Source organism: Cucurbita pepo, chromosome LG02 (assembly GCF_002806865.2).
Source record: "Cucurbita pepo subsp. pepo cultivar mu-cu-16 chromosome LG02, ASM280686v2, whole genome shotgun sequence".
Lineage (NCBI taxonomy): Eukaryota > Viridiplantae > Streptophyta > Magnoliopsida > Cucurbitales > Cucurbitaceae > Cucurbita > Cucurbita pepo.
In genome coordinates, this window is record NC_036639.1 from 10,269,192 (window position 1) to 10,284,704 (window position 15,513).

General features: G+C 39.2%; 3 protein-coding genes across 5 annotated transcripts; 1 reads left to right on the forward strand and 2 right to left on the reverse strand.

Annotated features, from left to right (window-relative positions):
- Window positions 1-1,717: 1,717 nt before the first annotated feature.
- On the reverse strand, window positions 1,718-3,401 carry LOC111787749 (transcription repressor OFP4). 2 transcript variants are annotated; one of them, XM_023667795.1, is made up of 2 exons: window positions 2,753-3,401; window positions 1,718-2,652 (listed from the first exon to the last, which is right to left on the reverse strand). In XM_023667795.1, exons 1-2 carry the CDS (start codon window positions 3,191-3,193, stop codon window positions 1,936-1,938), a joined length of 1,158 nt encoding a protein of 385 aa, XP_023523563.1. In that variant the 5' UTR covers window positions 3,194-3,401; the 3' UTR covers window positions 1,718-1,935. The 2 variants fall into 2 exon arrangements, with proteins under 2 accessions (XP_023523563.1, XP_023523562.1); XM_023667794.1 differs by having other exon boundaries at window positions 1,718-2,636; window positions 2,722-3,401.
- A 2,951-nt stretch (window positions 3,402-6,352) lies between these two features.
- Window positions 6,353-7,719, reverse strand: LOC111788449 (protein GRAVITROPIC IN THE LIGHT 1-like). Its single transcript, XM_023668782.1, has one exon. The coding sequence runs from the start codon at window positions 7,376-7,378 to the stop codon at window positions 6,353-6,355; it is 1,026 nt and encodes a 341-aa protein (XP_023524550.1). The 5' UTR covers window positions 7,379-7,719.
- Window positions 7,720-11,072: 3,353 nt separating this feature from the next.
- On the forward strand, window positions 11,073-13,706 carry LOC111788973 (EPIDERMAL PATTERNING FACTOR-like protein 4). 2 transcript variants are annotated; one of them, XM_023669578.1, is made up of 3 exons: window positions 11,073-11,525; window positions 11,612-11,658; window positions 13,219-13,706. In XM_023669578.1, exons 1-3 carry the CDS (start codon window positions 11,411-11,413, stop codon window positions 13,507-13,509), a joined length of 453 nt encoding a protein of 150 aa, XP_023525346.1. In that variant the 5' UTR covers window positions 11,073-11,410; the 3' UTR covers window positions 13,510-13,706. The 2 variants fall into 2 exon arrangements, with proteins under 2 accessions (XP_023525346.1, XP_023525345.1); XM_023669577.1 differs by having other exon boundaries at window positions 11,077-11,531.
- Window positions 13,707-15,513: the final 1,807 nt, after the last annotated feature.

The window sequence follows — 15,513 nt, forward strand, 5'->3', positions numbered from 1 at the left end:
TAAATTAATTATTAGACTTTTTTCTTTATTAATTTTAATATTTTTTTTAAGGTGTAATTTTTAGTTATTTATTAGTTTTTTAATGGTCTAGTGATTGAATGGTACCCTGTCATGGTACTGGGCCCGGGTTCGATTCCCGGTCACTGTACATTCAGTTTTACGAATTGCGATGAAGAACTCCGCGCTGGATCTGATGATGTGTGGGGTCTCATCCCTATTCTCTGATACATTCCGACGACGATAGCAGCAGATCGGAGCTTGACCTTTCATTTTTGTTGTTTTATTTCCGCATTCGGTATATGGATTTCTGGCATTGGGACGCTGAGAAGAGCTTGAATTCTCCCTGCATGTCGTACAAGCGTTCGGCGAATTTCCTTCTTCAATTGTTCCCAATGGCCGATGAATTCGTTCTGTATGTATTTCGTATCATTATGCTAAAAAATGTTTTGGTTCATGTCTTTGATTCTTTTACCCTGCACTTGTTCATCAACTTCGGCTAATTCGCCCCACTATTAATCATAACTTCCTGCTTGCTGTGCTTTTAATCTCCAACTTGGCTTCTTAACATGTGATGTAGTTAATCGGATTCAAAAAGTTGTTTGAGTGGATCATAAGCAGAAATCATGATGCCTGCTTCCACCTTTACAAGTACTATTTTCTAATTCTTGATTCTATTGGCTTTTTAACAAATTTAGGTTGGCCTTGACAAGCTTTATGAGACAGTGACAGAAGCTGAATCCCAGTTTTTCTTGACAGAAACAACGCAAACGAGTTGTGTCTATCTGTAAGAAATCGTAGAAACTGTTAGGTTGGGTCACTGATTATAGCCTCACTGGCTCCCTATATAAACGTTTCTATCCTAAATTAGCTCTGGTCCGGCCCTCCATTATTGTCCACCTTCTGAATTTTATTCTTTCCTTGTTTTTTTAATCATATGATCCTTGAGAGCAGCTTGTTGTCTCCCCGACCACGAAAGAAGAAATAAAGAAACTGAAACAAAAGATTTTCTTTCAGAGAATATACATACGCCATCTNTAGGGTTAGCTCTGGTCCGGCCCTCCATTATTGTCCACCTTCTGAATTTTATTCTTTCCTTGTTTTTTTAATCATATGATCCTTGAGAGCAGCTTGTTGTCTCCCCGACCACGAAAGAAGAAATAAAGAAACTGAAACAAAAGATTTTCTTTCAGAGAATATACATACGCCATCTTTGAAACATTGGTGCAATGTCCATCTACCTAAACATACTTCCTTAGAAATAATTGAACAACCTTTTGAAGAGGCAAAGAAAATACTTTCTAGAAAGAGCAGAAATTCAACTTTAAGAAGGTTTGAGTGAGGATAATAGGTAAGCTTTGAATTGTAATTTGGAACAGATAAATACATTTAGGCCCTACCCCAAGCTGATTCTTTACTGTACGACCAAATTTTTACATTGTTAGAAGGGTAAAATGTTTTTAATACATAGAACATTTTGGTTAAAATTCATTTACAAACTTGGATCTAAAAATAGTGATATATCAGATCAATATATAGATATAGAGAGGGAGCAAGGCCTTCAATTGCCTTAAGTTTATTAGATTTGCTGTAATTTCTGTTTCTCTAAAATTCTCCTGCAAAATATGACATATGACATTTCCAGGAATTGGAGTTCTGAAAAACTACCTTGCTTTTCTTGTCCACAAACAAACCAAAAAGAAACCAAGAAGCAAAGTCATGTAGAAAAGGCCACATATCTCATAGATTTGGTAATAACACAAACATAATATACTGGCTACAGCTCGAGGTTGACAACCTGCTTTGATAGAAGTTTGATATTACTTATTAGCAAAAGCCACTTAAGAAGTGGAGGAAGGGAGAAAAACAAACCTACATGTGTCTTATTTTAGCAGATAGAATATACGTATTTCTAGTATTTCATTATCTGAGATGCTTTCAGATATGAAGTTCAGCCATATCAACCCAAATTTGCTCAAAAGTCTTGATGATGAGATTATGATATTCGTCAGAGTTCAGAATGAGGTAGCAAGCAAGAAGATCTTCTAAATCCTTGGAACTCCTGATGTTATTCTCAATAATCATCTCTACCATTGATTCCCTGAAGTCCTCTTGAGGGTTATGTGATGTCTTGACCATTGCAATGCTCTCCGAAAGGCAACTATTCTTGCTCTTCAGTTCACTTCTGGATGACAGACTCCTTCTTGCATGTCCCTGAATCCTTCTCCTAGCAATCCTCGGCGAATTGGCTCTCAGTTTTACACTTATCGAACTTGCAGATGACTTTCGAGCAACAAAACTGGTTTTTAGTTTCTCCACATTTCTGATGTTTTCCTCCTCCGTTTTGACATAGAGGGATTGGTTTTCTTGTATTTCTTTCCACTTGGATGAACTTCTTAAGTTGGCGGCCTTACTAGCCTTTTGTTTGATTGACATTGGCTTCCTCAATATTGGAGGAAGCTGATTCATCTCTCTGACCCAGTTGGACTCATGTAGATGTAGCTTTTCAGTTTTTCTTCCAACCAATTCATCATTCATGTCTATGATGATATCATTGTTTGAAGATCTGACCGTGCATTTGCAGGAGCTGGACCATGAGGCTACATCATCAAAGGAGTCCGAAGAAAATGTGTTGGCACCTTCTGATTCAGAGGCCTCAGTTCCAGGGGAGCACTCTATAGAAGAAAATGAGGNCAAAGGAGTCCGAAGAAAATGTGTTGGCACCTTCTGCTTCAGAGAGACTGGATTCATAGGCCTCAGTTCCAGGGGAGCACTCTATAGAAGAAAATGAGGAATCTGGAGAACGAAGCAGAGTTCCAACTGAATTGGGAGAGATGTGACAAATGCAGGTAGCTGAGACGGGGTTGACAACCCTTGGGGAAGGCTTGTAAATGGTTTTCCTCCTGGATCTTCTCTTCGATGATTTTCTGGCTGGATCAGGAAAATGGGTGCCTGAGAAGTTCTGGTTAACAGGTGAGTTGTCTAATCCACGAAGTTTTGGGATGAACTCAGTGAAGTAAAATGGCTGCAAGACGTGAGGTTTCTGCTGCGACATGGTCCTAGACTTGAGATTTTTCTTGGAGCTGGATTGAGATTGAGAGGAGTTATGCTTTGATCTGTTGCTGCCCATGTCTTTGAGCTTATAAAACCAGGCATTTGGTATCATACCTGACAGCCTAAACTTGTACTTCCCCATCCCACCCAACTCTTCTCGTTCCTACTCAAGTTGCTGCTTTGCGTTCCCTTTATATGAACACAATACGTGTAGAGAGTTAAGCTGACATGAAAAACTGAAAGATTGGGTTTGGTTTGTCAGAGGCCAAGGGAAAAAGGAAACGGGCCCCGAAGAAAAGCTTGGCAACGAAAAACTATGAGAAAACTTGCATTAACCAAATGACACATACCAAGGATATGGCCACTTGTGTCACTGTGNCCAAGGGAAAAAGGAAACGGGCCCCGAAGAAAAGCTTGGCAACGAAAAACTATGAGAAAACTTGCATTAAGCAAATGACACATACCAAGGATATGGCCACTTGTGTCACTGTGACAGAACAGAGTGATTTCGGCTGTTTCTTTAAGCATAATTGGGTTTCAAAGCTGCATTATCATTCATTAGGATTTGGAAAATGCAAAAGCGTGGCCACCAAAATATTACCTCATTCATATTGGTGAGATTGATTTATGTTGCTGAAATTTCAAGAATTTACAATCTTTTCCTGTTGATCAATGAAATTTTGGTTGCTTGGTTACAAAAGCTGCAATAAACAAGAGACCATCAACCCATCTGTCTGCTGAGTGCTGTATAGCTTTCCATAATTTGATGCTTTATGCATAATGATATGTACCTTTCCTTCCCGACTGCTTGATGTACAACAGGCCCACCTGCCCAGCGCATGCTCAGAAAGATCACCAATCATGCCCACAACAAAAATTAACACTCACTAATCTTCCTTTCAAAGGTGGGTGTTACTGAAACAAGAAGAAATAACACTCAACCATACAATTCATTTACATTATGGCGTGTGAAACTTAGATCGAGTTAGTTCAGTTGGTTAAGTTTAGTCTACTGAGTCCATTCTTTTTCCCTTTATCTACAGTTCTACTTCAGGCTTTTAATTTGAGGGACACAACAANCAATTCTTTTTCCCTTTATGCTACAGTTCTACTTCAGGCTTTTAATTTGAGGGACACAACAAGGTGCTAGCTCATGCATGTGTAAAATGACAGTTGAGAGTTTCAATGGTGGCAGTGGATTTACATATCTTATTGAGAATGTGGGGATGGGAATTGCTCGTGAGTTCCGAGCAAAGGAAGCCACTGCCTGTCATGTGAACCATTGTCATTGTTTTCATAGTAATTGCAGGCTTCTCTTTCTTTGTTTCTGTTATAATTTCTATCAACTGACGGAACAGAACAACAATTTTCTTGTGGTGATAAATTGGCATGTTTTGTGGCGAATTTTCAGGGTCATTAATTATGGAACTGCTATGTCTACAGTTACAACGCCCGAAAAGAAGTGTCGAGGGAAGGGAATTGTTGATGAGTTTATAAATAAGGAATACATACGAGGCCTTTTGGGAATTGTTGATGAGTTTATAAATAAGGAATACATACGAGGCCTTTTGGGCAAACAAAAAACAAAGACATGAGAGCGTATGCTCAAAGTGGACAATATCATACAATTGTGAAGATTCGTGATTCTTAACAGAGAATTGTTGGAGAGAGTCTTACGTTGGCTAATTTAGGTAATGATCAAGAGTTTATAAGTAAGGAACACATCTCTATTGGTATGAGGTTTTTTTGAGGAAACGAAAAGTAAAGTCATGAGAGCTTATTCTCAAAGTAGACAATATCATACTATTTCCTCAAAGTAAAGTCATGAGAGCTTATTCTCAAAGTAGACAATATCATACTATTGTTGAGGGTCGTGATTCTTAACAAAAAGCACTTTTTGTCTTCACTTTTTATGATACCGACCATCGTTGAATACCTCATCAATGTAAAATAATCTTCTTAACTCTGCAAAAGCATGCATGAGAGTGAGGAGGCGTGCAGGTTTAAACTTTCCAAAAGCATTGATTTTTCAGTTCAATTTCAGGGGCTCTGGAGAACAGTGGTCGCTCTCGCAACATCCTGAGCGGGCAAATATGTTGAATGCAAGCATTTATGGCGGGCGGAAAATGGGCTGATGGCTAACTCATAGTGATTCCCACTTTTGTACTTGAGAACTTTGGCCAAATAGTGTGTGGAGGAGTGACTTTATATTCCCAGAAACTGCGGATCTGAATTTGATAGTGTTTGAGATTAAAAAGCAGCCTGCCCCATTTGCCTTTATGCGACGGTTCTCTTGTTCTCCGGTAATCTTTGATCTTAACAAACTCTTTATGACAATTGACCAAATAATCATAATTAGATCTTCTCTTTCTAAATGATTAGACTTACAAATTACTCCAAGGTCGTCTTGATTTCTTTAGGTTGATTTCCGTTCTAGCTTATTTTTTAGAGTTTATTTTTTCGTATGTTTGGAATGACTTTTAAGTGAAATGGGAGACATTAGCTCAATGACGACTGAAAAATATGTCTACATTGTGAGAATGAGCACTCGAGAGGTAGAGAAACTTATACATTCACCATTGGACTTCTATACGAACAACAAATGTCTGGGCATATGTTCATGTTCAATAAACTTTGCAATGTTAAGTTCCTAGGCATGCTTGTGTAGGACAAGATCGTTCATGATTGCTTGTGTAGGACAACGCCATGTAAATAATTTTATTTTCGTTTCCAATCCTCCCAAAGTAAAAATGCACTATAATCTACCGTAGAAAGACTAGGTAGTCATCAAACCTCCCTGGACACTACAAAGTGTTGTAAACTCACTTACCTACATGTTTTCATACAATTGGCATCTACGATGTTTTCAACTCATTTTCTCTCTCACGTTTTATAAAACTATTTCTCTCAAAACGTGAGTGACATCTACAATCCGTGAGCACGGACATACTATAGGATGGTTAACACGTTGACCTCGAAGCCCAAGAAAAACAACACATGCCACATGCAAAGGGGCTGTAAGCCAGGCCAAAATGAAAACAATACTCCTTCATAGGAATGAGTATTTAACTTAGAGACCCTAAACATGATCTCCAATCTTTTAACTATCAACCAACACACCTCCACCCTTGAAATTCAAGCCATGCTAACAAGAAAACAAACAGTTCATTACAGATTCTGAGTTTCCTAGTTATATCACAATTCTAATGTACAACGTTCGATCCACAATCTTAGTTTCACTCGTACTAATTTCATACAATCAAGTTACCAGTTAGTCCGATGTCACGGTATCATCAACTCTCTAGTTTACTTCTCGAAACATTGGATGAACAACTAAAAGGTACTTTCTCTGACAAAACTTACCAAATTCAGAGTTTGGATTCATTAACAAGAACTCTATTGGATCATCAAACTTCTTGACATCTTCGATATTCCATGGCTCATACGACATTTCGTAGAACATTCTTCTAGCTATGTAAGCTTCAAATGCATATTTCTTGTCTGATCTTTTGAAGAAAACAGCTGATTCTGCTATAGATTTTGCTGCAACATCAAGATCCCACCCTGAAGCTTTCATCAAAGCTATTAATGGTTTAGCAAAATCATGAATGGATTTGTAAGTGGCAATGAATGTTTCTTCAAAACCATTGATGGATGAAGAACTTGCTCCCCTTTTCATAATTTTCTCACCCAACATTTCATTCCTTGAATCCAAATCTCGAAGCTGTTGCTTCAAGCAATGAGCTTCGATGTTTTGAGCTTCCAACTTAGATTTTAACTCTTCCAATAGCTTCTCTTGATATCTAACTTTCTCCTTAAGAACATCATGTTGTAAGCTTTTGGACTCAATTGCATTGAAATGGTTCTGTTTCAATGCACGTTTGATCTTCCAGAGAGCTTCCAGCTGAGTTACAATAAGTTCATCAGCAACAATGATCTTCTTTGGCTCATAGGGTATATGAGCTTTCTGAAACTGCAAATAGGCAAATTTCAAAGAAGAAAGTATGTCAAAAAGCTTCAAAATCTCATCACCATCGCTGTTATTGCTATCATTAGCAAACCCAAGTGGCTGAAAATGGACTCCTCCACCACCATTTCCTTCACCCTTTTGCGTGGGCTTGGTATTAGTGCCATAGAAGTCATGGCAACGGGGATTTTCAGAAGAACACAAACCCATGATTCCATTCTCAGAAGAACACAAACCCATGATTTGATTTTCAGAAGAACACAAACCCATGATTCGATTCTCAGAAGAACACAAACCCATGATTCGATTTTCAGAAGAACACAAACCCATGATTCGATTCTCAGAAGGACACAAACCCATGATTCTCAATGAGTATTAATTTAGTAAATTTACGATACCCAACAGAGTTCTTGAGTTGTAGAGATCAGATATGAACCAAAATACAAAAAAAATCAACAGGGAAACAAGAAATCCAAAAAGAAGAGCAAGAACAATGAATCGCTTACAAAGAGGGAAGGGGAGCTGAGCAAGTCATCTTTGAAGGAGAGTAAAGGAGGCCGTTAGAAAGCGATGGCGGCGGCCAAGGGTTTCGAAGTTCAAATCTTAGGGAGGGTCGCTTGGATTTAAAAAAATGGAAAAGAACAGTCAGCAGCTCCTCCCCCATTGTAGGGGTCTGCAACGGACACTCCTTGGAAGCTTGAAATTTGAGTGCCCATAAAATAATATATTATAAAAATGATAAATTTTGTAATGAATTCCAATTGTTTTGAATTTCATGGATGGGGATGGATGAATGTATTAGCACCATACCCCTACATCATGGGTCAATTTGTTCATTTCATAGACTGAGAACATGTTGAAGGAGGTAATTAGTTAGAGGTTGATATTTGAGTCCGTTCTCTCGAGATTGAGTGAATGATCTTATAGCCTTCCCTCGAGATTGAGTGAACAATTTCATAACCCTCCACCTATAGCCCGTTCATTAAGAATATTCTAGTGTCGTTGACGTCTAGATATTTAAGAAATTGATGATGAGGGTGAAGATGACACTGATATAAGCACGAGCTTTGGTGAGAGGTTGTAGATAGAAAGAAGGGTCATGTGGAATAATAGCTTATTTGAAGAAAATGATGTCGAAAATGTAGAAGAGAATAATTCACATTATAAGGCTCTTTGAGGAAGACTCGATAAATTTATAACGTACCTGTCTTGTTTTATATAGAAATTGTAACTTTTTTTCCTTGAGGTTTTTTCTAGACAGTTCGAAAGAAAGAAATAGTTCACTCTGACAATATACTTCATCTATAGACTATTCGTTTGATAAAAAATGTCAACCGATCTTCTTTGTCAATCTAAGCATAACTTAATTTATAAAATTTATGCTCCGTTCAACTAAGGTATCAAAAGTTCAAATTCCCGCCCGCCCGCCCGCCCACCCGCTCCGTGCAAGTTTCAGGTTGAATAATTGAGAAACAGATCTCATGTCAGAGTTGGCCCCAGCTGCTTCCCCTTTGCATTATTTGTCCCCTCCCCCAACCCTGTCTCTCTCATTCTTCTAACTCTTCTTCCTTTTAATATCAATACTTACACTCATCTTTTCACCTCTATTAGCCACATTGTAAGCTTTACCATGTAATTCATTAGGGTTTACTTAGCCACCCTAACATAGTTTAACGGGCTAGGTCACAAGTTTATATGACTTTATTGTCGTAATCCCATTTGAAATGACTCGAAGTAAAACTGGGACGTTGTCCTTAAGTTTGAAAGTGTAAGATCTTGCATCGGTTGGAAGAGGAACGAAGCATTCCTTATAAGGGTCTGGAAACCTCTCCTTAATAGACACGTTTTAAAAACCGTGAGCTTGACGACGATATGTAACGGATCAAAGCAGATAATATCTACTAACGATGGATTTGGGCTGTTACAAATGATATTAGAGCCAGACACCAAGCGGTATATGTCAATGAGGACACTGGACCCCCAAAAGAGGTAGATTATGAGATCCCATATCGGCTAGAGAGGGGAACGAAGCATCCCTTATAAGGGTATGAAAATCTCTTCCTAATAGATGCATTTTAAAAACTATGAAGTTAATAACGATACGTAATGGCCCAAAGCGGACAATATCTAGTAGCAGTGGACTTGGGGGCTGTTACAAATGATATCAAAGTCAGATACCGAGCAGTATGCCAGCGAAAACACTGTGCCCCCAAAGGAGGTAAATTGTGAGATCCCAAATCGGTTGGAGAGGGGAACGAAGCATTCCTTACAAGGGTATGAAAACCTCTCCCTAATAGCCACGTTTTAAAAACTATGAACCTAATAACAATACGTAACGGCCCATAATGGACAATATCTACCATCAGTGGACTTGGGCTGTTACAAATGATATTAGAGCCAGACACCGAGCAGTATGCCAGCGAAAACACTGTGCCCCCAAAGGAGGTAGATTGTGAGATCCCACATCGGTTGGAGAAGGGAACGAAGGATTCCTTATAAGGGTATGAAAACCTCTCCCTAATAGATACGTAACAGCCCAAAGCAGACACTATCTACCAGTAGTGGACTTGGGCTGTTACAAATGATATCAAAGTCAGACACCGAGCAGTATGTCAGCGAAAATACTGTGCCCCCAAATGAGGTAGATTGTGAGATCCCACATCGGTTGGAGAAGGGAACGAAGCATTCCTTATAAGGGTATGAAAACCTCTCCCTAATAAACGCATTTCAAAAACTATGAAGCTAATAACAATACGTAACGGCCCAAAGCGGACACTATCTACCAGCAGTGGACTTGGGCTGTTACAAATGATATCAAAGTCAGACACCGAGCAGTATGCAAGCGAAAACACTGTGCCCTCAAAGGAGGTAGATTGTGAGATCCCACATCGGTTGGAGAAGGAAACGAAACATTCCTTATAAGGGTATCGAAACCTCTCCTTAGTAGATACGTAACGGGTCAAAACGGACAATAAATTACCGAAAGAAAAGTGAGGAGGGAGTAAAAAAAGATGTGGGGATGGTTTAAAGGTGATGAGTGGGGGAATCTAGTTGAAAACAAAGGCTTAGCAACAAATATGAGAAAGCAAAGGTTTTTTCCTGTTTTGTTTTGTTTTAACATATTTCCACATGTTTGCTCAATCAATGGCCTGCAAGGGCTCCCCCTTCCATCTTATTCATCTCTCCAACTGACTCCTTCTAGTAAAAACCAACTGCTCAAGAAACTTCCCCCATTACTCCAAACATAAAACAAACAACCCTTCATACCATGATTCAAAACCTTTCCAATTTTTGCCCATAGGGACCATACGAAGGGTTACGATAACCCCGATCGTTTTAGTTCAAAATAGACAGTATCATACGTGTGATGAAGATATGTTCGAGTCGAGTAAATAGTTTTAGGAGTCGGTACGAGGTTCGTTGAGGGTATGTTTTATTGGCTTTATAACCGTGTTGGATGAATCGAAGTGATATATTTGGTGGTTTTTTTGAGTTTGGATTGAGTGAGTTGAAATGTTGGGATGAGTTAATGAAGAAAAAAATAAGANTGATGAAGAAAAAAAATAAGAGAGGAACGGTTACCTGGGTGTGAGATCCCATATTGGTTGGAGAGCGGAACTAAACATTCCTTACAAGGGTGCGAAAACCCAAAGAGGACAATATCTGTTAGCAATGGACTTGGGCTGTTACAATGGTATCAGAGCTAGACACCAGGTAATGTACCAGTGAGGAGGTTGTGCCTCGAAGGGGGTGGACACGAGGCGGTGTGCCAGCAAGGACGCTAGGCCCCGAAGGGGGTTGGATTATGAGATCTCACGTTAGTTGAAGAGGAAAAAGAAACATTCTTTATAAAGGTGTGGAAACCTCTCNACTTTAAGGGAAAGATCAAAGAAGACAATATCTACAGCGGAGGGCTTGAGCTGTTACAATGGTATCAAAGCCAAGCACTAGACGATGTACCAGTGAGGAGAACGAAGCATTCTTTATAAGGGTGTGGAAACCTCACCCTAATGGACGCGTTTTAAATACCTCAAGGGAAAGCCCGAAAGGAAAAATCCAAAGAAAACAATATCTACTAACAGTGGGTTTAGACTGTTACACGGGGATCCCGAGAAATTAGCTTAAAAAGGGAGTGAGGAGAGGGAAGGTAAGAGGTTTTTAGAAACAGGTGCAGGCAGTGGAGGAGGTAGAGCAGAGATAATCTCAGCAGCAGCCTGTGCGTTGTTTTTGTATTTCTTCATTTGGAAATCATTGAAAGAAGGAACACCAAAACCCCTGCAAAAGTTGGACATGGCAGTCCTAAGCCATCCACAGCCAAATCATATCAGATTCTTCCCCTTCTTAAACTTCATCTGATCTTCACCTCACTCAAAATTTCTTGATCCTCTGCTGATGGAGCTGAGTAGAAACACACTCACCGAGACGAAAACCGCTCATAAATCCTTCTCGTTCTTGTTCTTGTTCTTGTTCTTGATATCATTCTGGTGCAGCATGATATCTAGTGCAGGTCCAGGTGATATCTAGTTTTACCTCTAAACCTCTATGGATATCTCTGATCTCCTCTGATGGATATCTGTTCTTATTTTTCTTCAGATAATAGGTGCTGTTCATCTGCTAAAGCTGGCCATACAAATCTCCAGGTAAATTTCTACTTTACTTTTAATACAGTACTACTTCATATGATGATCCTATGATTTGTGTTTATGTTATGCAGTAGCTGTTTCTTCAATGATAATTACAAAATAGCCATCCCCCTGTATTGGTAGGTAGCCAGCTAGAAGCCTTGTTTGTAAATGCACACAAAACTCATAATTCCGGCCCTTCCAAGGCTGGCGCTGAGCCACTGACCCTCCTCCACCTTAGAACCTTGAAAATGATTGTGTCAGCTGGCACGTCACGATCCATCGATATAACACGTCTCTCGTATTTTTGTAATAATATGATCATAATGTAACAACTCAAGTCTACCACTAGCAGATATTGTTCTTCCTAGGGAGAAATTTCTATACCCTTAAAAAGAATGCTTCGTTCTCCTTAGGATCTCACAATCCACCCTCTTCGGGGCCCAACGTCCTTGCTGTCACACCACCTTGTGTCCACCTCCCTTCGAGGCTCAACCTTTTCACTGACACATCGTCCGGTGTCTAGCTTTGATACCATTGTAACAACCCAAGCCCACCACTAACAGATATTGTCCTCTTTGGGCTTTTCTTGTGTCCACCTCCCTTTAGGGCTCAGCCTCCTCACTGGTACATCGTCCGGTGTTTAGCTCTGATACCATTGTAACAGCCCAAACCTACGACTAACAGATATTGTCATCTTTGGGCTTTCCTTTTATCCATCTCCTTTCGGGGCTCAGCCTCCTCACTGGCACATCGTCCGGTGTCTAGCTCTGATACTATTGTAACAGCCTAAGCTCACCGCTAACATATATTGTTCTCTTTGGGTTTTTCTTGTGTCCACCTCCCTTCGGAGCTCAGCCTTCTCACGGGCACATCATTCAATGTCTAGCTCTGATATCATTGTAACAACCCAAGCCCACCACTAACAAATATTGTCCTCTTTGGGCTTTTCGTTTCGGGTTTCCCAAGTTTTTAAAACGCGTCTGCTAGAGAAAAGTTCCCATGCCCTTATAAAAAATGTTCGTTCTCCTCCCCAATCAATGTGGGATCTCACAATCTACCTTTATTCTGGACCCAGTGTCCTCGCTGACACACCTCCTTGTGTCCACCTCCTTCGGGGCTCAGTTTCCTCACTGGCACATCGCCCAGTGTCTAGCTCTGATAATATTGTAACAACCCAAGCCCAATGCTAATAGATATTGTCTCTTTGGGCTTTCCCCCACGGTTTTTAAAACGCTTCTGCTAGAGAGAAGCTTTGTTTACTTTGATCAGATAAGTATCTCACGTGAAATAATTATGCTCACTAGTCCAAAATGGTCGTGTCATGCTAGCCTATCTTTGTCTCCATAATGATATGATATTGTTAGTTAAAGCCGGTAAACACTTATAGATCATTCTTCTTAGATAATTTAATGTTCCAAGTCGTGTGAAGCTATGGTTTCTTGGACGAGCAAAATACGTGGACATGATTATATTCGACACCTAAGGATTCTATTTCCATGTCATCTCGACAGCTTACCAATCGCTTAATAATGAATAAACATACGGTGCTTTAATATTGACATTTTTCACTACCAGCCCATCACTAGTAGTGCAACATGGAAGCTGCCAGCCGACGGAAGAAGGGTGGCGCAGCCCGCCACGGCGGAGGTGGTCATAGGAGATCATGAAGATCAAGAGTTGAGGACGTTGGCAAGAAGAGAATTGGGTGGGCCTGGATCGTCGCCGCCACGGTGCGCGTCAATGTGTGGGAAGTGCACGCCGTGCACGGCGGTTCATGTCCCGGTGCCGCCGGGAACTCCGGTGACGGCTGAGTATTACCCGGAAGCTTGGAGATGCAAATGTGGGAACAAGCTTTACATGCCCTGATCGGAAAATGCATGCGCCGGTCGCCGGCAGCCGCCTTTCTGTTGCTCGCCGTCGTTTACTTATGTTAGCGTATTATTCATCCGCCGATGAACCGGCGTGAAAAACCATGAATTTCCCTGTGCTAATATATGATGAAATATGTAATATATGTGTGTGTTTACTTAATTAATAAATTAAATTGCAAATTACAAATTTAACCTTTTAACTATCATAACCGTTCGTCGATCTCTTCAATTTAAATATTTTTTTTAATAAATTCATAAATTCAAATGGGTTGATGAGATCATCTAGAATTATCCGAGCACCAGATAGATATTCACCTTGGTTACACTATTGGTTGGAAACTGACGAAGGAGAACCAGAGTTCTTTGATGAGGTTCTACACGGGGAAGATTCAACCAAGTGGGAGCAAGCCATGGATGATGAGATGAACTCACCTGAAAAGAAAAAATACGTGGGTGTTGACCGAGTTAGGAAAGACAGTTATGTTGAACAAATGGGTGTTCAAAATCAAGGTTAAATCAGATGATTAAAGGAGGTTCGAGGCTCGGTTGCAGATCCAGGCAAGAAATATATGGTGTAAGCTCAATAGACGCTTTTATAGACTAAAACAAGCATCAAAACAATGATACAAGAAGCTCAAGCTTGCGGTTGAAAAATGTAAGAGCTTCAAAAGCGGTGGCAAACGGTTCATTTTAGCTAATAAGGACTCTCCAGGTGTGTGATGGATCTTCTTCTCATCCGCTGAAGTTTGGCCATGGAGCTGGAAAGAGAGTGAAATCCCTATCTCGTCGATAGTGTCGATATTGATGATAGTAACGATATCGACTGTGACCTTAACAGTGACAATGGGGAGATGGGATGACCTATTACATACTGCAACAACTTGGCTCGACATGTCTGGATGAATGTACAAAATTGTGCCGAACAAAGAAATATGAACTATTGTGTTTTTTGGTTTACAATTCAAAATTGTGCCGGACAAAGATATTCCAAATGGTCAATCTTGTTTGTCCTTGTGGCGTGCCTCAGCTGCTTTAGAATATTTTCCGAATTGCCTGTCGGTGGTGTTCTCACAATGCCCAAACTTTTCCAAATTGTTATCTATTTAAGATTTAAGATTTTACCGGTTAGATGGACAGTTACCTTAATAGGGTTTGTTTGGTTTAAAGTCTCTAAGAAAATGTTTAGATCGTCAATAGGTCAAAACACNTTCGAATTGCGTGTCGGTGGTGTTCTCACATGCCCAAACTTTTCCAAATTGTTATCTATTTAAGATTTAAGATTTTACCGATTAGATGGACACTTACCTTAATAGGGTTTGTTTGGTTTAGAGTCTCTAAGAAAATGTTTAGATCGTCAATAGGTCAAAACACTGAGAACCTCTATAACGATGAGAAAAGATAGTAATGAGCGGCCTCGTGTTAATAATTGAGAGATCAGTAGAAACTGAAAAATTAAAATTTAATAGTAGTGCGTAGATAAATATTGTATATTAATATAGGCTAAATTAATAAAAATACTCTTGAAGTCAGTAATTTATCTAAAAAAAAATATCTTAAATTTTCAAAATTTTCAATAATATCCTCGAACTTAAAANCCGGTGTTAATAATTGAGAGATGAGTAGAAACTGAAAAATTAAAATTTAATACTAGTGGGTAGATAAATATTGTATATTAATTATAAGCTAAATTAATAAAGTACTCTCGAATTCAGTAATTTATCTATAAAAAATACCTTAAATTTTCAAAATTTTCAATAATATCCTCGAACTTAAAATAAAAAATACCCTTAAACTTTTAATAATATTTCCAACCGAGTTTCAAAAATACCTTTTAACTTTTAAAAATTTCATTATTATTCTACCGTTTAAAAAAAAACACAAAAATCGTCTATCGATACATCTACAAACATTTTAATTTTACTTCGAAAAATTTATCAATATTTTTGAAACGTGATACTAACGGTAAAAATATTTTTAAATGTAAAAAAAAAAAAAAAAA